We start from the raw sequence: 22,956 nt of genomic DNA on the forward strand, positions 1-22,956 counted from the left end.
ATTTATAGAGTACTCTATAAAATAAATTGAAGTTTGGGAATCTCAATTATAACATTCCTTTGCAAAAATGTAGAAAATCTATAAGACTTCAGAATATTTTCTATAGCAGCTGAAATAGAAATATTTAAAAATTGAAAATCTTCGAAAGACTTCTATAAGATTTAATAGAAAGTCTATAGAAAAATCTAGAAAAGCCTTTACTATAGAAAAAGACCCCCTTTTAAAATGTAGAAAACCTTCAACTTTCGGAAGACTTATATGCGATTTAATAGAAAGTCTATAGAAAAATCTAGAAAAGCCTTTACTATAGAAAAAGACCCCCTTTTAAAATGTAGAAAACCTTCAACTTTCGGAAGACTTATATGCGATTTAATAGAAAGTCTATAGAAAAATCTAGAAAAGCCTTTACTATAGAAAAAGACCCCCTTTTAAAATGTAGAAAACCTTCAACTTTCGGAAGACTTATATGCGATTTAATAGAAAGTCTATAGAAAAATCTAGAAAAGCCTTTACTATGGAAAAAGACCCCCTTTTAAAATGTAGAAAACCTTCAACTTTCGGAAGACTTATATGCGATTTAATAGAAAGTCTATAGAAAAATCTAGAAAAGCCTTTACTATAGAAAAAGACCCCCTTTTAAAATGTAGAAAACCTTCAACTTTCGGAAGACTTATATGCGATTTAATAGAAAGTCTATAGAAAAATCTAGAAAAGCCTTTACTATAGAAAAAGACCCCCTTTTAAAATGTAGAAAACCTTCAACTTTCGGAAGACTTATATGCGATTTAATAGAAAGTCTATAGAAAAATCTAGAAAAGCCTTTACTATAGAAAAAGACCCCCTTTTAAAATGTAGAAAACCTTCAACTTTCGGAAGACTTATATGCGATTTAATAGAAAGTCTATAGAAAAATCTAGAAAAGCCTTTACTATGGAAAAAGACCCCCTTTTAAAATGTAGAAAACCTTCAACTTTCGGAAGACTTATATGCGATTTAATAGAAAGTCTATAGAAAAATCTAGAAAAGCCTTTACTATAGAAAAAAACCCCTTTTAAAATGTAGAAAACCTTCAACTTTCGGAAGACTTATATGCGATTTAATAGAAAGTCTATAGAAAAATCTAGAAAAGCCTTTACTATAGAAAAAGACCCCTTTTAAAATGTAGAAAACCTTCAACTTTCGGAAGACTTATATGCGATTTAATAGAAAGTCTATAGAAAAATCTTTAGTATTGAAAATTTATGCTGCACTCAATTAAATATAGAAAACCTTCGAAACACTTCTCTAAGATTTAACAGCAAGTCTATAGAAAAATCTAGAAATGTTTTTACTATTGAAATATTTATGCTGTAATAAAATAAATATAGAAATCCTTCTATCAGATTTAATGGAAAGTCGATAGAAAAATCTAGAAATGTTTTTACTATTGAGATATTTATGCTGCAATAAATTAAATATAGAAAACCTTATATCAGATTTAATAGAGTCTATATAAAAATCTAGAAAAGTATTTACTATAGAAAAATAATCCTTTTTAAAATGTAGAAAACTTTCAACTTCCGAAAGACTTCTGTAAGACTTAATAGAAAGTCTGTAGAAAAATCTTTACTAATGAAATATTTATGCTGCTCTCAATTAAATATAGAAAACCTTTGAAAGACTTCTATAACATTGAATAGAAAGTCTATAGATAAATTTAGGTACAACTTTACGATAGAAATAATTATACAGAAACCAAACTATGGAATTTCACCCAAAATCTATAGACAGATCTAGAAACATCTTAAAACATTCAATAAAATATAGAAAACCTTCATACATCTATAAGATTTAATAGAAAGTCTATAGAGCGTTTTGTGATAGTTATAACTTGGACAAAACACTCGAAAAAAAGTAGAAATGGAAGCATTTTCTGTAACGGCGAAAGAATCAATTATCTAAGTAGTACATCTTCCGAAACATTAGGACTAGGCGTGATTGTTTCGCACCCCTCAACAGCCTATCCTGCTTCGTAGTAGCTAAAAGTGACAAACATATATATTTCACAGCTTTTTTTGCGAAGCCTCCTCTTCGGTCTTCAGTCGGGGAAGATCCTAATGATGCCTAACGTTAGAGTTAGCGCGCTCATCCCTTTTTCAAGAGAGCCGTGCATTTGTGCAGGCCTTGGCCGTCTCCAAATCGATAAATATCATCAAAATGGCGCCGGCGAGTTTGCGCGCGCCTATCTGCCCAGTTGATTTCTTTGGGGTTTATTTTTGAAAACGGCAGCGCGTGCCGCAGTTGGCTTTCCGAGTTTAGGGAGAGAGTTATAGAGGCCTTGTAAAAATGAATATATGTCCAGCGTTGTTGGGTTATAAACAGACTTTTCAAAACACTTCTCGCCCCCCCCCCCGTCCAAACTCACCCTCGAACAGAAATATAGATAAAAAAATTTGGGGGAAAAGTTGTTTTATTTCATATATTTTTATTCCTTTGGATTCTGTAGTGCAGTAGAGATAAAAAGTTCTCAAATTCCGAAGGCCCTTCGAATACTTTCTTTTTCGTAAATAATATTATTATTATTTACTATTCTTATTATTCTTCTTGTTGACAAAAGTTTTAAATGTTTTTGAACGTCTTATGTTGGTTTCACAATAGACTTTAAAAAAATATATATTTGGAACTTCATCTTCAATTATTTGTCGTTAAATTCGTTGCCCCCAGATAACTTGTAGTTGGGTTTAAAATTCGCTTTTTATAAATTTTTTTAAAGTTACTTGTTTTTGTTTTTATCCTAAAAGTTTAATGATAATTTATTTTTTATATAAAGTAAAAAATGAAGCTCAGTTTAATTTAATTAAAAATATAATTAGGGGCGAAAAACATAAAGAGGTTGATTTAAACTTTATCAAAAGGGTTTTGTTATGCTTGCTGAAGAGTCAAAAAACGGCTACAAAATTCAAAAGAGGTTTGTTTTCGCTGCCCAAATATTAAAAAAAACTGGAAAATTTAAAAGTGTAAGTGAGTTTTTAGGATTATCAATTAGAATAGAACATAGCACAAGTGCATAATAAATCTCTCTCGAGATAAGTACCCAAAATAGCTCTTATGGACGAAGTATCCAATACATCCCTTACGGGAGAATTATCCAATCTAGCTTGAAGTACATAAGGGCTTACAAGATAATTCAGCGATGAAAAATCAGGTGGACCGTTACGAAGGTACAGAAAAGCTTACAAGTTGGCAGATAACTTTGTACTTCAGTAATAGAAAAACGTTATCTTGAACAAGCTTGAATTTTAATTTTTAATTTTTAACTTTTTTTTATGAGAATAATATTAAAAGAATAGGGAGATAGATCACTAAGCTTTAGAGTGGCCTAATAATCAAGATTAAATTATTAAAATTTAATCATGATTAAATCAATATAATCACGATTTAATCAATATAATCATGATTTAATCAATATAATCACGATTTAATCAATATAATCACGGTTAAATCAATATAATCACGAATTAATCAATATAATCACGATTTAATCAATATAATCACGATTTAATCAGTATAATCACGTTTTAATCAATATAATCACGATTTAATCAATATAATCACGATTTAATCAATATAATCACGATTTAATCAATATAATCACGGTTAAATCAATATAATCACGAATTAATCAATATAATCACGATTTAATCAATATAATCACGATTTAATCAATTTAATAATGATTTAATCTTTTCAATCTCGATTTCATATTTTAATTAATTAGTAGTCTAATTTTTAATATCAATGAACTTAATAAAATCCCTCGTAAAATACTAAGACAAGTAGTGTTTTTCTAAGGGTTTAATAGTAAGGTTTCAGGTAAATATCGAGAAAATATACAATTTTTATCACAGCTTAATGACAAATTATGTACCGAAAAAATAATATCCATGAACTTAATAAAATACCTCGTAAAATACTATATCGAGTAAATATACAATCATTTTAATCATGATTTAATCATTTTAATATTGATTTAACCATTTTAATATTGATTTAATCATTTTAATATTGATTTAACCATTTTAATATTGATTTAATCTCTTTAATATTGATTTAACCATTTTAATATTGATTTAATCTTTTTAATATTGATTAAATCATTTTAATATTGATTTAGTCATTTTAATATTGATTTAATCATTTTAATATTGATTTAGTCATTTTAATATTGATTTAATCATTTTAATATTGATTTAATATTTTTAATATTGATTTAATCATTTTAAAATTGATTTAATCTTTTTAATATTGATTTAATCATGTTAATATTGATTTAATCATTTTAATATTGATTTAATAATTTTAATATTGATTTATCCTTTTGATCATTTTAATATTTATTTAATCATTTTAATCGAGATTTAATTCTTTCAATCACGATTTAATCATTTCAATCATGATTTAATCATTTCCATCATGATTTAATCATTTCCATCATGATTTAATCATTTTAATCAAGATTTAATCCTTTCAATGACGATTTAATCATTTCCATCATGATTTAATCATTTTAATCAAGATTTAATCCTTTCAATGACGATTTAATCATTTCCATCATGATTTAATCATTTTAATCAAGATTTAATCCTTTCAATGACGATTTAATCATTGCAATCATGATTTAATCATTTTAATCAAGATTTAATCCTTTCAATCATGATTAAATCCAATTTAATCATTTCAATCATGATTAAACCCGATTTAATCATTTGAGGGTGACCTAATAATCATGCTAGTGATCTGCCCCTCGTATAGATAATTCTTAAGGCAAATTTTATATATTTCTGAGCGTAGTTGGAACAAAATTTACAAAGAGCGTGAAAAAAGTGACGGTTAAAGGTAGCGAGATTGTCGATTCCCCAATTGTCGATTCCCCGTTGAGTCGGATGTAAATGTCCGAGCCCGGATGGAGCGCGCGCCAGCAGATCGTCCACTCCCTTTCGTGGGACACTCTCCATCCAGCGAGATCCGGCCTGCCTTCTCTCCGGATGCCAGAGAGAGAGCTTGCCTTTCAGTCTCAACAAATTGTCTTCCTCCTGTCGCGTCTACCATCGACTCGGACTTCTTTCTGCCCATAAACGAATGAGCCAATTAATCTTTAATCAAAAGTTTGTCCATTGTCCGAATCGCGTGGCGACTTTTCTATCAATTAAATGACGTTTTCCAATTTGCGTTTTGACGATCTCGAACCTAGGAGCAACAAACACAAGGAGAACGCAGCTAGCCTTTAAACACGCTAACGAAGGGTTGTGTATGAATTTCATTGGACGAGCGTCACGAGCCTTTACGCTGAACGTTTTACGGGCGGGGGGAAGACAATTTCCGAATTTTCCCCTTCCGACGGCAGCAGGCGCTAAAGCGTCTAGCCAATGAAAAACGTACGCGAGAAAATCCTCGACTTTTGACGGGTTGCGTTCTCCTTGTGTGGGGTGCTGTGTTTGTTGCTCTTAGCTCTCACTCACTTTGCCAGCCGTCGGTTTAATAAATAAAATCTACAAAGCCATTTATTCTAATGAATTTTCTAATTTACGCAGTAACCTCCATCCCCCTAAAAGAAAGTAGGGCTTTCCACCAGCCTCCTACGCGTTGTAACCCGGTCACCTGAATGAATGGCTTTAAAAGTCGCTCGATGACTTGGGAATTAGCCTAGCTGATTTTTATTAACAAAATCAAGTCACTATATTTTTCCGATTAAATTCGGTTTTCCCAATCGTTTTTTCAAAATAAATCGAATAACATTCGCGGAATAGATAGATGAATACTTTTGATTTACAGGGTGTCTTCATTTGATCGGCCCAGGAATTTTTCACAGAAACTATATTTTCTAGAAAAGTGAAATTTGATCGGCCCAGGAATTTTTCACAAAAACTATATTTTCTAGAAAAGTGAAATTTTCAGTATGTACTCTGTCGAGGGAGATAGTTGTTGTTTGTAAATTTCTCAAAAATCGTGAAATTTTTCACGGTTTTAGAAGTGTTAGTTTTTGAACGCCACGTGGTAGACGAAAAGTTTCAATTTTGTTTGTTTTTCACGACCAAATATTTCATTGACGAAATGTCCGATTTCCACCATACCAATTCCATTAAAGGTTTTCGAGTATGCTCTACAACTTGCTCATTGAAACTTTTCGTCTACCACGTAGCGTTCAAAAACGAGCACTTCTAAGACCGTGAAAAAATTCACGATTTTTCTGAAATTTATAAATAACAATGATCTCCCCCGACAGAGTACATACTGAAAATTTCACATTTCTAGAAAGTATAGTTTTTGAGAAAAATGCCTGGGCCGATCAAATTAAGACACGCTGTATAATTAATACACGACCTGGAAAAGTCAGGGAATTTGAATTTTTTCCCCAAAAGGTCAGGTATTTTGAAAATGTTTCCTAAAGGTCAGCGAAAAGTCAAGAAATTTAAAAATGGTCCAAAAAAGTAATGGAATTTTAAAATGACCCCAAAAAAAATCAGTCAAATAAATTTTTTTGAAGCCATTCATTTATTCTACAAAAATGGTAAGGGAAAATTTGGCAATTTGGTCAGGGAAAACCTGGAAATGTCAGGGAATTTAATTCCGGAAATTTGGTGCGAACCTTGTATATAATTCTAATACAACTCACGGTTTCATCCCGTTGCAAAATATTACTACGAACATGATTTTGATATTTAAAAATGAATGGAATGATTTTCGTATTAATTTTTATACTTCCAAGTGGCCAGAAATAAACCAACTATCGGGGAAAATATAGTTCCAATATATTTCTAATAGAGAGTCCATAAAAAGAAACGTTAATCTGATTTTAAGACGTCTAAATCTAAGAAATGTTCATTATCCCGTAGCATCAGAAGCATTGATTGTTCTCGGAAACGATCAAGCGGGTTTACGTCACGGAGAAAACCCTAAAAGTAGGTCAACTCCAATAGCCTCTATTACAACCTCAAAAACCTTCTGGTTACAGTCCTCAACTTATAATTTCCTACCGTATCCATAGCGGTGGCTGATTGTTACTTAACATGTTATTATTTTAAATCAATTGTTTTAGGTTAAAATCGCAATTTAATACTTGTTTTTCTTAATTATAGTGTTGTTAATTAAAAATTTCCGCAAATCGGAAAAATAAAAAATTTAAACATAAATTACTTTTTAAGGATTTTTAATGTTTTTAACTTTTTATCGATATAAAATGTCTAATATCAGTAACCATACTACACAACATTAATAGTGATACATTGTATAATCAGTTTAAACTAGTCTAGAGGTTTAGTTTTACTTTCAGATTCAAAAAAATTAGGCGAAAATACCGCTTTATTTATATTTGCAAACAATATATTAGACTAATCATGGAATGAAAACTTTTTAATTTTTTTCGGGAAAATACGGAAAATTTTGCGAGTGGGAACACGCGGAAAATTTTCCGACTTACAACACTACCAAATTATAATAGGCATCATTTTCAGCGTCATTTTACAATTTTAAGGATTTTAGGACCTTTTGGGGATTTTCAGTATTTTACTTTTTGTTGCGATTGGAAGAATTGTCTCGAATAATGTGAATAATTTATTTTTATTTTTATTTTTAAATAATAAAGTTGCAATAAGTTCAAAGCTTTAAGATAAATATTGAAAAATATTTTTAAATTTTAAATTATTTGATTTCCCTTTAGTTTATGAAAAGCGCTTTACGCTAAAATTCTAACTGTCGCGAAATATGTCGAAAACATGGCGGTTGTAATGATTCAGAAATGATTGTGGAAAATTGAATTTCTAATTTTAACAGCGTGTACGATCATTTCGCATAAGCCCCAGTTTCAGGGGGGAAATATTTAACCGGTCAAGTGCTGCCGAATTGGCATTCAGATAACGCAATGTTAGACAAATTAAATCGTCAAGACATTTCCACCTGCCCCATTAATTTCTACAGATCTTCCACATTGGTGAAATATCGGCTCGCGCGTCCAGGAGAAATTTCCTCTCACCGTTCCCCTCCCATCGATAGAAGCTCGCTCGAGACTAGAAAGATGAAAAGTTCCACGGTTATATCGATTTATAGCCACTCCCCTTATGTAGGTTGCGCGCGCATCTTCGGAAGTGACTGGGTGCAGGGCCCGAGGCGGGGGGCGGAGGCTAGGGTTTCTCTACGTGTTGTTTTACGGGGGTGACTCTCCTAGGCATCAATGGCTCGGCTGTGGCTTTGCGTAGGCTAGGAATATAGGTCAACCTCTCTCTCTCTAGTCATCCCACTCTCCTCTGTGTAAAGCTACTTTTGCCAACACCTCACTCCCTCAAATAAAGGTCCCGAAGCGAAGCGCATGCGTGAACCCCCTTAAAAGTATTGAGAGAGAGATGACTTATCCTTTTGGCTCAACATCCGGAAGACCATGGCTATTCGAGAAATACTATTATAAAATGATGGGTTGAGTTTGCAGCCACTGATGTATCAAAAAAAGAGAGGGTTTACCGCTATTTATTATTGCGTTTTCAACCGATAGATTCGTTGCTTTTTGACAAATAGCCCTTTATCGCCGCGAGCTTTGTATGTTTTCTCGCGTCTTTATTTTGCCGCGAGGTTGGACGTGCCTATATGGCTGGCCTCGAAATTAAAAGCAAGTATAGAGAGGATATTTACCATTCTCAACGACTGCTAAATATTCGTTTATATTTTGAAAAACAAATGGCAAACTACGCGTTGTTAGTTATTGTAAAATATCGTTTTATATCGTTTGGGGAAGTAAGTTATTGAAAATGTTTCTCTGTATTTTTGGACTTCTGAGAATAATTTTACTTCGGGATTTATTCGAACTGCAATATAATTGACATTTTTATTCTAGTATTGGTTTTAAAAAAGGCGCTTTTGGGAATTTGAAAGTGTAATTCGAAGAAACGTATTCCAAATCTTCAATCTATAAACAATGGCCCAGGAATACCAAAATAGTTCAAACTATTTCGATCGGTTCTAACATAAACTTAACATGTGTAACTAATACTATTACTTTTATTAAGATACAAGATGACATGGGCTTACCCATATAGCTTTTACAATACCATTATTTATGCCAATAACTTTATTTCTTAGACGTAACAGAAGCCCACTTCCGTCAATAAATATTACCAAACAAACCATACAGCCTCAGCCGTGGTACAGCCTCGGTACTTCTCCTAGTACACCAGAGTGCTGTGGGTCGAACACTTCTACAGGCGATCTTATTCTACAAATAGACCAATGGGATAATTATAAGCGCATCTTTATCCAATCGCCCGATAAAGCATTTGGAAGATGCGCTTCTAATTCTCCCATTGGTCTATTTTTATACTACGAAAAGTACCGAGGCTGTACCACGGCTGAGCCTTCCAATTACCCCATTGGTCTATTTTTGGCCTACCGGCGCCTGTAGAAGTGTTCCACCCGCAGTACTTTGGTGTACTATGAGAAGTACAGGAGCTGGACCACGGCTGAGGCTTCAACCCTGTATAATTTTTCCACATGAGAAAAGGGTTGATTTGATGCAATTTGTAGCTGTTGTTGTGGCCCCACCTACTTTTACATCTATATTATTTTGCTTATTATTATTATTATATTTTCCAACATAAGAGACGGATGGATGAAATTTGTCATATTGGATATCGAACCAACGTCTGAAAATAGAATGGCGAGGGTAGGGTGAAACTTGTAGAAGCAGTCGCGTCCGGGAGATATCTTTGTTCAGATATATCGATGGACTGAGAGAAAAAGGGGGTAGAAGCAACTGGAAGAAAAGCCTGTTTTGAAACTACGCCACCCCCGGCGTGGGCCACCCTCTTTGGAAACTTTGAATACTTTATAGGGCAAACGTTCAAACAAAAGGTAGCATCCCTATCTCTGATAAATGTCGAGTTCCCGATCGGTGTTGGGGGAGAGAATGTAGATGAAGAATATCCAGGAAACGGCGCGCCACGATGAATAGGAACCGACGACTCGGGTCCGCAGTTAGCGCCCTCTCACAATGAAAGAACTCCTCTTTTCAACGGTGACGTAAAGGCCCGGACAAATTCTTTTCACTTTCAGCCATTTTTCCTCTCCTCCCTTTTTAATTCCACTCGTCCGGGCCACCCATTGCATCCTCAGCCTCTTAGCATCTCTTCGCTAGCCTCTTTCAATAGGATGGAGAAGTGAGAAAAGTCGAAAGTCGGAGTCTTAAGAAACTCGTATACGCCGGGGTAGATGTTCCCAATTTTTGAGAGTCAAGAAGGAAACGTTTAAGAGTTGCGGCGAGATTGTACGTCTTCTGGATCAGGGGAGGGTGCAGAGTGCCGCGTCCAAGTATTGAAAAAGGAGCGTTGAAATACGGAGGGACACGCGTTTTATTATATACCCAGAAGAAATAAAATATTTTCGGTGCCTTTTTTTCGTCGATCGCGGAAACTTGGTTAAAGGGATTCTATGGAAAGCCGGTGACTCACTTTTCCTCTCTATTGGGATGGATAGAAGCGTTTTAAACTAAATGCGAAACTCCAAAAATAGGTCCTTTCTACCCCTCCGCACCCCGGTTTTTAATAAGAAACGCCTCTTCCATTCCATTTCTGTCACCCAATTTTTTCTCTTCGCCTTCTTAGAATGCTTTTGTGTCGTTTGAAAAGAACCGCCCTCCAAACCGAGGTGGAGCTAAGTCTGTGTTTCATATTTTGAATAGCAAATTTCTTAGCGTCCAAATTTAATCGCGAAGATAAGATTATATTTATACCAAGAATGCGTTTATTTTTACTTTGGGAGAATAACCAATTTTGGACGATCCGTTAGGCACCATTGTCTAGTTTACACCCGTTACTGTAAAAACGTCACTGGCCTGCGCTACAATAGCGTTTGATTTAGGGAACCAATGAGGTACCGGGTCCTTTTGAAATGGAAGAGTCTTAGGGTACCTATGAGATACCGGCTCCATTTGAAATGGAAGACGTCAGATTTAGGGAACCAATGAGATACCGGCTCCATTTGAAATGGAAGACGTCAGATTTAGGGAACCAATGAGATACCGGCTCCATTTGAAATGGAAGACGTCAGATTTAGGGAACCAATGAGATACCGGCTCCATTTGAAATGGAAGACGTCAGATTTAGGGAACCAATGAGATACCGAGTACTTTTGAAATGGAAGACGTCAGATTTAGGGAACCAATGAGATACCGGCTCCCATTGAAATGGAAGACGTCAGATTTAGGGAACCAATGTAATACCGGCTCCATTTGAAATGGAAGACGTCAGATTTAGGGAACCAATGTAATACCGGCTCCATTTGAAATGGAAGACGTCAGATTTAGGGAACCAATGTAATACCGGCTCCATTTGAAATGGAAGACGTCAGATTTAGGGAACCAATGTAATACCGGCTCCATTTGAAATGGAAGACGTCAGATTTAGGGAACCAATGTAATACCGGCTCCATTTGAAATTGAAGACGTCAGATTTAGGGAACCAATGTAATACCAGCTCCTTTTGAAATGGAAGACGTCAGATTTAGGGAACCAATGTAATACCGGCTCCATTTGAAATGGAAGACGTCAGATTTAGGGAACCAATGTAATACCGGCTCCATTTGAAATGGAAGACATCAGATTTAGAGAACCAATGTAATACCGGCTCCATTTGAAATGGAAGACGTCAGATTTAGGGAACCAATGTAATACCGGCTCCATTTGAAATTGAAGACGTCAGATTTAGGGAACCAATGTAATACCAGCTCCTTTTGAAATGGAAGACGTCAGATTTAGGGAACCAATGTAATACCGGCTCCATTTGAAATGGAAGACGTCAGATTTAGGGAACCAATGTAATACCGGCTCCATTTGAAATGGAAGACGTCAGATTTAGGGAACCAATGCAATACCGGCTCCATTTGAAATGGAAGACGTCAGATTTAGGGAACCAATGTAATACCGGCTCCATTTGAAATGGAAGACGTCAGATTTAGGGAACCAATGAGATACCGAGTACTTTTGAAATGGAAGACGTCAGATTTAGGGAACCAATGAGATACTGGCTCCCATTGAAATGGAAGAGGTGGTATGGGATTAACGCTAAAATCGTCTCAACACAGCAATTATCCACTAAGTAAAAAAATAAATATAAATTATGAGTATAAATAAATACATTATCGGATATATTTAAGGATAATTTGAATCAAAGAATGGTTATTTGACATTTATTTCAGTGATTGAACAAAACGAATCCGACAAAATCTCTAGAATTACCTGTCAGTTGCTACTTTCTCAGGTGAAAATAAATTATTACCCTTTACCCGTGCAAATAATAAGCCGATTAAAACAAACAGCCGGGGGGGGGGGGTGGCATCGTCGTCGGAGGGGAAGGAAGAAATAATTATTTGGACCTCGTGAAGCCCAAGTTTCCCGCCCAGCGAATATGAATAATTCGAGTAATAGTCAGTAAAACTTATTAAGGTAATGGTCTCTCGACTCTGGAACGTGCTACCGGAGAGAAAGAGAAGGGAGGCTCGATATCCAAGGCTACTTTGCTCATGGACTGAATACCCTAAGAGGGACTAGTAATCCGGATTTTTTTGTTTTGTTTTAAGATACATTAGGCCTATTTGTTACCGTCGCCATCTAGTGCCACTCGATGAATTTCAAATAGGACGAAGTTCGTGAGGCTGTCTTACGAACCCCCCTCGCCCCCTTCGAGCCACACCCCCGCCCAGTTGTGAACTGATTTTAAGGCGACGTTGATTTCGACACTGCATTGTTGATAAATTTTCAAACAAAAATGGTACGATAACGAGTCCCTCGGTACTTTGTCCACGCTTTTCCTCTCAAACCCCGACCCCTCCTCCCTCCCTCTTTTTGCTATTTTACTCCTTTTAGGGTTTTTTCGGCCGCGTTTTCTCCCAACGCCAAATCGAGTTAACCTTAGATCGAGCAATTACGGAGCTCACTTCTGTTGTAATCTATAAGTTCTATTTGCGCGAAGCGACTTCGTGACTGGGCCGTTTCCCCTCCCTACTTTTCCCGGCTTCTCGTCCGCCTCGAAGTTGCGTCGAACGACTAGCGATATATACAACAGCGTAAAAACCCTCGAGTAATGTTATTAATAAGGTTTAGCCTTAATTCCCATGTCTTTTGTTTTTTCGTTGCAAACGCCCCGCCGCAAAACGGGTTAATCATCTTTACATACACTTTCCCTGTCTCTGGGTTGAGCCAAGCTCGCCTATTCAAATTGTAAAATTGGTCTCAATAGTTATTTATTTTATATATCTACACTCTCTTCTCTTTAAAATTTTTATTTTAATTTTCCAAATTATTAAATTTTTTAATTTGGTTTTTTTTCATTACGTGGCTTAAATTAAATTTGGTTTTCCTATAGTTTTATTGAAAATGGGCTTTCAACACCATACTTTGGGTTTTTTATGTAAAAGGAATTTAATTTAGTTTGGAATACTAGGATTAAGCTTTGTATAGATGGCGCTAATTTGGCAAACACTGTAAATTAACTTCTCCCTGCACAGTAATGTGCTGCAAGTAGAACACTTTTATAGGCGTTAGTAGGTGAAAAATAGACGTAAGAAGTTTATTATTTCCCTTGTGAGAAAGGTATGCGTCTAATATATGAAAATGAAACTTGTACCTACGCGAGTCTGTTTTCAATTGGCGTGATTTTCCCGCCAAGTGGCGGAAGAATACACCACATCACGGCTGAAAATGTGAAGTGTCTATTACTGCGCCTAACGATGCAAAATGTATGTAAAAAATACAACGCGTAGGATATTTACTTATTTATAATCCATCTTTTCCTAGTGTAATAGTTATAGAAATCACAATTTTATGTATTTCCCTCTGCATTATTATTTCTTTCAATACATGTTTTGAAAAATCAGCGGGAGACTGATTTAAATGCGTAACATTTCCACATGATTTAAATTAATAACATTTCCACATGATTTAAATGCGTAACATTTATACATGATTTAAATGAATAACATTTCCACATGATTTAAATGCGTAACATTTCCACATGATTTAAATGCGTAACATTTATACATGATTTAAATGAATAACATTTCCACATGATTTAAATGCGTAACATTTCCACATGATTTAAATGAATAACATTTCCACATGATTTAAATGCGTAACATTTATACATGATTTAAATGAATAACATTTCCACATGATTTAAATGCGTAGCATTTATACATGATTTAAATGCGTAGCATTTATACATGATTTAAATGAATAACATTTCCACATGATTTAAATGCGTAACATTTCCACATGATTTAAATGAATAACATTTCCACATGGTTTAAATACGTAACATTTATACATGATTTAAATGAATAACATTTCCACATTATTTAAATGCGTAACATTTCCACATGATTTAAATGCGTAACATTTCCACATGATTTAAATGCGTAACATTTATACATGATTTAAATGAATAACATTTCCATATGATTTAAATGCGTAACATTTCCACATGATTTAAATGCGTAACATTTATACATGATTTAAATGAATAACATTTCCACATGATTTAAATGCGTAACATTTCCACATGATTTAAATGCGTAACATTTATACATGATTTAAATGAATAACATTTCCACATGATTTAAATGCGTAACATTTCCACATGATTTAAATGCGTAACATTTATACATGATTTAAATGAATAACATTTCCACATGATTTAAATGCGTAACATTTCCACATGATTTAAATTAATAACATCGATCCATGATTAAATTTAATAACATTGGTGCATGATTCAATTTAATAAATTTGGTACATAATTTAAATTAATAACATCGGTTCATGATTCAATTTAATAACATTGGTACATGATTTAAACGAATAACATTGGTACGTGATTTAAATGAATAACATTGGTCCATGAATTAAATGAATTACATTGGAACATGATTTAAATTAATAACATTAGCAGAATAAGGAAATGAATACTTTTCTTTATGAGACATATAATATATTAAATAATTAGCTAAAAGATTCTTGTGTATATGATATATATAAGAATGAAAAACTACTTGAGTTACACAGTAAAATATTTTATTTGTCTAATATAAAATAATTAAAAGTACTATATTTAGTACGGTAGCGACTAGTTTCAGAGGCTTCAGCAGGTCAATAAAGTAACACATCTAAGTTCAACTCACCAGCACACCATATAGAACTCAAAAGAACATATTTCTGACCCAAAAGATTTAGCGTTAGGCCTTAATGACCTTTTGGTCTCCTTCGATGTTGGTAGCATGTTTACTAAAATCCCAATTCAAGATGCTATTACTGTTTTAAGAGATATACTTATTGATAATAATATTAACCGTGTGGAACTCCAAGACATTATTGACTTCGTTGAAATATATGTTGTTAACCCTTTCTTTAAGATAAATGGGAAATTTTATTCTCAAAAATTGGGCCTGGCAATAACCCACTTTCCCCCCTACATATGAGTAAGTTACAATTCCAAGTCCTGCTTAACTCCCCCTTTATCATAAACTTTTGGAACCTCTACGTGGATGACATCATTTCCAATTGGACTTACGGATTCGGAAAAGCAGAATCGTTGATTAAAATATACAGTTCCCAGTGGAAATCGAAAATAATAATTCGATTCCATTTTTATATATTCTAATCTCTAAAAAATTTAATCAAAATAGCAACCAATTTAATTCTAGCGTATTCAATTGGATGCTCCCTCCACATTGGAAATCGTGCTATCCACTTAAACAAAAACTAACAGCGTTTTATACACTTTTGATCAGAGCTTAGATTCAACTAATAATCATGAAAAATATAATGAAATTATCATGATAAAAGCTTGAGTGGAGGACAGGGGGTTTGACATTGCACCTTTAAATAAAGGTTTCGATCATATCATAACTTTGAACTTGACATTAAAAAACGTAATTTTGTTGTCCTACCCTTTTCTAGTAGTCTTGATTAGAAGTTGGTCTTATTCAAGAAATTAAAAATTAAATTTAAAAGGAGAATAAAGTAACTTTCAATGCTGAAAAATATTCCTTTAATTTAAATGTACCACAGTTTCCACAACTTTGTAGGTACCGTTTATTGCCCCCCAAAAATATGTAAAAACCCATCTTTGAACTTTGAAGCGATGAGGATTTAAAAACTAAATACTCGACGAGTTTAGAGAGCAGCTTATTCGGGTAATCGGGTACCTCAATATGCAATTTTTTGGTACTCGGTAATCGACTAGTATTCTCCAATTGCTTATTCATAAAAAGCCGAGTACTCGATGACGTTCGAGTACTCGACAATCCGGACGTAATTTTTACAAAACGTTTAATGAACATAAAAATGAATAAAAACAAAAAATTATTGTATCCGCTGAACACACGAATGATAAACCTGGACATAATATTTTGTTAGATAAACCAAAACATATTGCCTTTTTAGATAACGAATATAAACTAAATATAAAAGAGTCCTTATAAATATATAAATATGTATAAAATATATTTATTTTATTATTATAAATATTATTTTGCATTTTATACATTTACACTCTAAAAAAGGTTGGGTTAAATTTTTTGGGTAAATTTTGTTTTTACCCAAATATGGTAAATTTTACCCCGAATTGAGTTATTTTCACTAATTTGGGTTGTTCGGTTTTACTCTATGAATTTGGGTTAATATGGAAAAAACATGTCTAACTCAGCTTGGGTAGAAATTACCCAAAACTTGAGATACATAAAATTTATCGTCTGCTACAGTTTCTTCAATTTCAAATTCTGTAATATCATTTGATAGTGAAAAAATTTTTAAAACTAAATCAATTAAGCTTTATAAACTCCGCCTATTTCACCGCCAAAATTTCTTAACATTTCATGGTAGCTAAATATGTTTTCTTCCCTTTGACATTTCTTTTGTTTATATTTATTAAAACTAAAGTTGTGAAATTTACCGTTATTGAATGAAAACTTAAATAACTATCATATTATTAATGTGTAAGCCTATAAGAAGCTAAGCATAGTATAAAGTACATGTAGGGTAACAAGATTAGAAATATTTGTGGCTATGTTCAAAACGAAAATGTACATAGAAATGACAAAATGTATAATTTAAAATAGTGTAACAGTTACACTATTTTAAATTATACATTTTGTCATTTCTATGTACATTTTACACTTTAACTCATCTGTGAGAATCATCCATTGGCGTAATTATAGGAATTGGGGCCTAATTTTTTACCATGTGGGTCAAGTAAAATTGGTTCAACCAACATTTTAGCCAGATGATGGTCACAGATGAGTTACATTTTTTTAACATTGTACATGTACATAGAAATGACCAAATGCCGGTATTAAGAATAGCGTAACTCATCTGTGACCCCCCCCCCCTTTCGTAATGGGTCCATTTATTTAATTTACCCAACTTTTTAGGCAACTGTAATTACCAAACTTTCGGGTCAGATATTGTAAATTTTAACTTTTGAAAATTTGAGTTCTAACCCTAAAAATGGGCCAACACATTAACCCAATTATCCGAGTTAAAAATAACTTCAACCCTTTTGTGTTGGGTAACTTTGTGGTTTGACTAGTTTTTTGGGTTAATTTGCTGCACCCAATTTTTGGGTAAATTCTGTTTGACCCAAGGGTGGGTTATTATTTGACCCAAATTGGGTAATATTTTTCTTTGCCCAAAAGTTTGGACTGGTGCAATACGGACCCAGATTCTGGGTTAAATTTGACCCAATTTGGGTAAAATTTGACCCAACCTTTTTTAGCGTGTATCAATAGTTTGGTGAGATTTTTAATAAATATTCTTATTAATTTTTGCTAAAATATGTTATTTGACATCCACAGCATTTTCTTTAATCTATGTAATATAAATTTTGGAAAATTTACGAAACATTTTTTAAGTTGGTGGCTAAGCCCCTCTGGTTGTACGAGGACATTGGGTCTAAAGTGAGTGGTTCAATACGTCACTTGGCAGGGAGTCTTTCCGTCTAGTGGACGGCTCTCTCGAAGATGAGAGGCCTGGATGTAGTTGGGGGGGGGTCTTTGAAGGGCTACCTATACAGAGGGTAGTTCGGAAGTCAATGGGACGCATTCTCGGGGGAACAAGCCCCAGCAGCGTCCCATAGATAAAAGGGGCTGGAGGGGGAGCCTCACAGCGTGGAATGACTTTCAAAGTAAGCGCTCAGGCGTCGGATAAGATTAGCTTATTGCGCCCGGACGAATCATCTATCATCCTCATATTTGTGAAGAAACCCCCGACCCCCCCCCCCCCCTTCCCGGGTTATAATTCGCGCATACCAAGAATCGTGTGGGGGGGGAGCTCCGAGAAACGTTGAACACCCCCTTCTCTAATAAAATCGTTATTATTTTTTATTTCCATAATTTTAAAGGATGATGTATTCGCTGATGGTTTTCCTATTTTAATGCCCTCTTTAAAATTTGGCTCATTTCAACGTCGGAAATTTTCATAAATACTTACTTTGAAGTATTTTCAAATATCGTACTTTGAAGTATTTTCCAATATCCTACTTTGAAGTATTTTCAGATATCCTACTTTAAAGTATTTTCAGATATCCTACTTTGAAGTATTTTCAGATATCCTACTATAAAGTATTTTCAAATATCCTACTATAAAGTATTTTCAAATACCCTACTTTTGATTGTAGTAATACTATCATATATGACTTTAAATGGAATATATTTTATATCAACGAATCGTCTGCTATAAAGAAATTTTAACGTAACTAGCGCCAATCATCAATAGCTTCTATTAAACCTGGTGGCCATTAGGTGATTTAATTTTTATTTCAATTAATTTCATTTGTCTTTTCTACTTTTAAGTACATATTAAGGGGCCAAGTCCTCTCGCGACTTATAGTTAAGTACGTATTTAGTACATCTTGCGACTTATTAGCCTTTAGAGTGTATCATTATAGTCATTTCAAATTGAGTAACAAACGTGAAATGAGGTGATCCACGTTAAATATTCCCTTTAAGGAAAACACCTCTTCCAAAACATTTAGTCAAAAAATCCCTTCTATAAGCTTTATTATTTAATGTTTAATTTGGCATTACTATTAGTGTAACCTCTAACGCGTTAGTTGCTATACTTGAAGTATACGCGGATGAAAGTAGCCCGAATTCCAATCCTCCCACCTCCGACATATTCGAGGTACCGGGACGACCGAATAGTGACCGAGCTATTAGCCAGAAATCGATATCGCTGGCGTGTGTGGTTTCCATGACAACGGTAAAGTTCATTCATTCTTTCGTCAGCGTACAGCCGAGGGGTGGCGGGCAGCCAGCCATTTTCCAGCGCGCGGAGAGCAAATGTCCCTTCTTTTTCCGCTCCCCCCCCCCCGCGAAAGCATTCGATCCTTTATATTTTTTTATAATTTTTTTTGGTAGCCCTTCCTTCCTTCCACCCCCCCTCCTCCCTTGTATATTTTGCCGCAAATGGATAACTTAAGGGACTATTCCTAAACGGTGAATGCAACGGAATTGGAATGCCTTGTGGAAGGTAGGACGGATACGAAACGGAGATCCAGTGGGCGCCTAGCCTAAGGCGGGGGAACTCGCTCGGTATAGTCAGCCTCGCGTTCTACATTTGCGAATTACCCCCGGCCCGTTAGAAGGGAAGGGTTGACTGTGGGATTAAGTGTAAATCTACGTAAGCAAACTCCTCCTACGCAATTGGAAAATGTTTTAATTTAAAGTGGAAGATTTTTATGAATTTTTTTTTTTGGTATGGAAACCTAATCGAGGCTAATTCATGTTTCCCTAAATTTATTCTGAGCCGAAATAAAAGTATTTTTGTAACACTATAATAACCTTATGTAAAGCGTATTTTTTACGCAATCCACCAAAGTTGAATCTGCCCTAATCACGCGTACACTAGTCCAAACTGTGGTTAAAAGTACGTGTTTTCAGTGCATTGATTTTAGGCTAATTTGTTTTGGTTTACTATATCTAAATTTAGCTAAACGCTACATATTGAAGTAAAAATATTAATTATTCGTTATAATTTATTTTATTTTTATATAGTGTGTATTTCTGCAAAGTCGGCTTGTATTTATCCGTAATTATTGTATTTATTAATATGGTCAATTATATAATAATAATAATAATCAGGCACCACCTTAGGCCTAAGTCATCAAGCGACTTTTGAAGCCTTTAATTCAGGTGGCCGGGTTACATATACGTATATGTATTTTATGTAATATGTTATATAGTTTTTAACATAACATTTCTGCTATATATCACATGTTACATATAATATCTATTATAATATATATTATATAACATATTACATATATGTAATACGTTACATAATATCTATTATATAACATATTACATATATGTAATACGTTACATAATATATATTATATGTAATATGTTACATAATATCTATTATATGTAATATGTTACATAATATATATTATATGTAATGTTATATAATATGTATTATATGTAATATGTTACATAATATCTATTATATGTAATATATTACATAATATCTATTATATGTTATTTGTTACATAATATCTATTATATGTAATAGGTTATATAATATATATTATATGTAATATGTTACATAATATCTATTATATGTTATATGTTACATAATAGCTATTATATGTTATAGGTTATATAATATCTATTATATGTAATTTGTTACATAATATCTATTATATGTAATTTGTTACATAATATCTATTATATGTAATTTGTTACATAATATCTATTATATGTAATTTGTTACATAATATCTATTATATGTAATTTGTTACATAATATCTATTATATGTAATAGGTTATATAATAGACATTATATGTAAATTGTTACATAATATCTATTATATGTAATAGGTTATATAATAGATATTATATGTAATTTGTTACATAATATCTATTATATGTAATAGGTTATATAATATCTATTATACGTAATAGGTTATATAATATATATTATATGTAATATGTAATATAATATATATTATATGTAATATGATATATAATATATATTATACGTAATATGTTATATAATATATAATATATGTAATATGTTATATAATATATATTATATGTAATATGTTACATAATATATATTATATGTAATATGATATATAATATATATTATATGTAATATGTTACATAATATCTATTATGTGTAATATGATATATAATATCTATTATACGTAATATGTTACATAATGTCTGTTATACGTAATATGTTATATAATTTATATTATACGTAATATGTTATATAATGTCTATTATACGTAATATGTTATATAATATCTATTATATGTAATATGATATATAATATCTATTATATGTAATATGATATATAATATCTATTATATGTAATATGATATATAATATCTATTATATGTAATATGTTGTATATTATATATTACGTATAATATGTTAGGGGATTACAGCGTTCACAGCCTTTCTTAGTGCTAAATCTGTAATCGATTACGTAATCACTTTAGTAAAGTCAAAGCTACAGGCTTGTACACCGATTACGTATAGGGATCAGCTCCTCAATAATATGTATAACCTATAAAGTATATATATTCTAAATGGTTCATAACCCTTTTAATTCACTAGCTTTAATAATTTACAGCGCGTTTCCTATCAATCTGGCACTAATTTGAGGTCATGCCCTTTGGGTCAAAATGAATCAAAAATGCCCTGAGCTCTCCTTTTCAGAGCTAAATGTGTCAAACTAACGAAATAAGCTTTCTAAAATAGAATTAAGTTTTAAAAGTATCTTTATTTATAGAATGTGATTTTTAGAACTTATTTAGCCCTCATGTCAAAAGTCATCTTTTAACTTAATAAGTGGGGAAATTTTAAATGGTTTGGTTAAGTAATTTGAATTAAAGGCTGTAGTTTTATCAATATAATGTTTTGGTAATAATATATTTTATCCATACTAATTTTGAAACCAAATTTACTGTTCGTTAAAGAATCGAACAGTAAATTTGGTTTAAAAATTGTATGGATAAAAGAACACGCCTTTGAATTCGCGCCGATCGTATCAGCTATAGGAGCAACAAACACAAGGAGAACGCAGCTAGCCTTTAAACACGCAAACGCAGTGATGTGTACAAATTTCATTGGACGAGTCTTTACGCTGAATGTTTTCCGGAAAGGGGGAAGACAATTTCCGAATTTTCCCCTTCCGACGACAGCAGGCGCTAAAGCGTCTAGCCTATGAAAAATGTACGCAAGAAAATCCACGACTTTGGACGGGTTGCGTTCTCCTTTTGTGGTTTGTTGCGTTTGTTGCTCCTGTAATAGACCATTTGCTTGTTTAACGTAAGCTGAATGTGAGAAAAATCTCCGCGTACAATTGTGGATCATCGTGAGCCACACAATGAATCTTACAATCTCGAAACAATTTGTCCTTAACCACTCGCTCACTCCATTTGAATACGCCGTTTTGCTCACTATAATTGCCAACTGTATAGTCCTCGCCTTGGAGGAACATCTTCCGAATGCGGATAGAACTCCACTTGCACAGCAATTAGTAAGTTTCGCTTTTCTGCCGTTAATCCGGGCCATTTCCTCTCGTTCCTATCCGTCTATTCTCATCCGCGTAGGCACGCCACTTTACCCCGCGATTCTTTTCCCATTTGCCAGCCGGGAAATCGAACACACACATTGATTTTTCTCATTTTCCCATGTTTTTCTCTCTCTCTAGGAAAAGACTGAGCCCTATTTTCTGGGGATCTTCTGCGTAGAAGCTTTGTTAAAAATTCTAGCGTTAGGGTTTATACTTCACAGTGGAGCGTATTTAAGAAACATTTGGAACATGATGGATTTCGTAGTGGTAGTAACCGGGTACGTCATTCACTAATCTTATCGATCGTATTGACGCCTTGTTAAATCTTATAAGCCTACACGTGATAATATAAGCCTATC

The 22,956-nt window shown here is 33.4% G+C and overlaps 1 protein-coding gene across 2 annotated transcripts in view; it reads left to right on the forward strand.

The window, feature by feature from the left end:
- The window catches only part of cac (calcium voltage-gated channel subunit cacophony), a 338,819-nt gene that overhangs the window by 252,771 nt on the left and 63,092 nt on the right, over window positions 1–22,956 (forward strand). For both annotated transcript variants that reach the window (XM_090158840.1, XM_090158839.1), the window contains exons 5-6: window positions 22,455–22,561; window positions 22,736–22,875. In XM_090158840.1, the coding sequence (XP_090014966.1) occupies window positions 22,455–22,561; window positions 22,736–22,875 (247 nt within the window). The remainder of the gene's footprint in view (window positions 1–22,454; window positions 22,562–22,735; window positions 22,876–22,956) is intronic.

Source organism: Leiobunum rupestre, chromosome 9 (genome assembly GCF_980474605.1).
Source record: "Leiobunum rupestre chromosome 9, qqLeiRupe1.1.hap1, whole genome shotgun sequence".
Classification (NCBI taxonomy): Eukaryota; Metazoa; Arthropoda; class Arachnida; order Opiliones; family Sclerosomatidae; genus Leiobunum; species Leiobunum rupestre.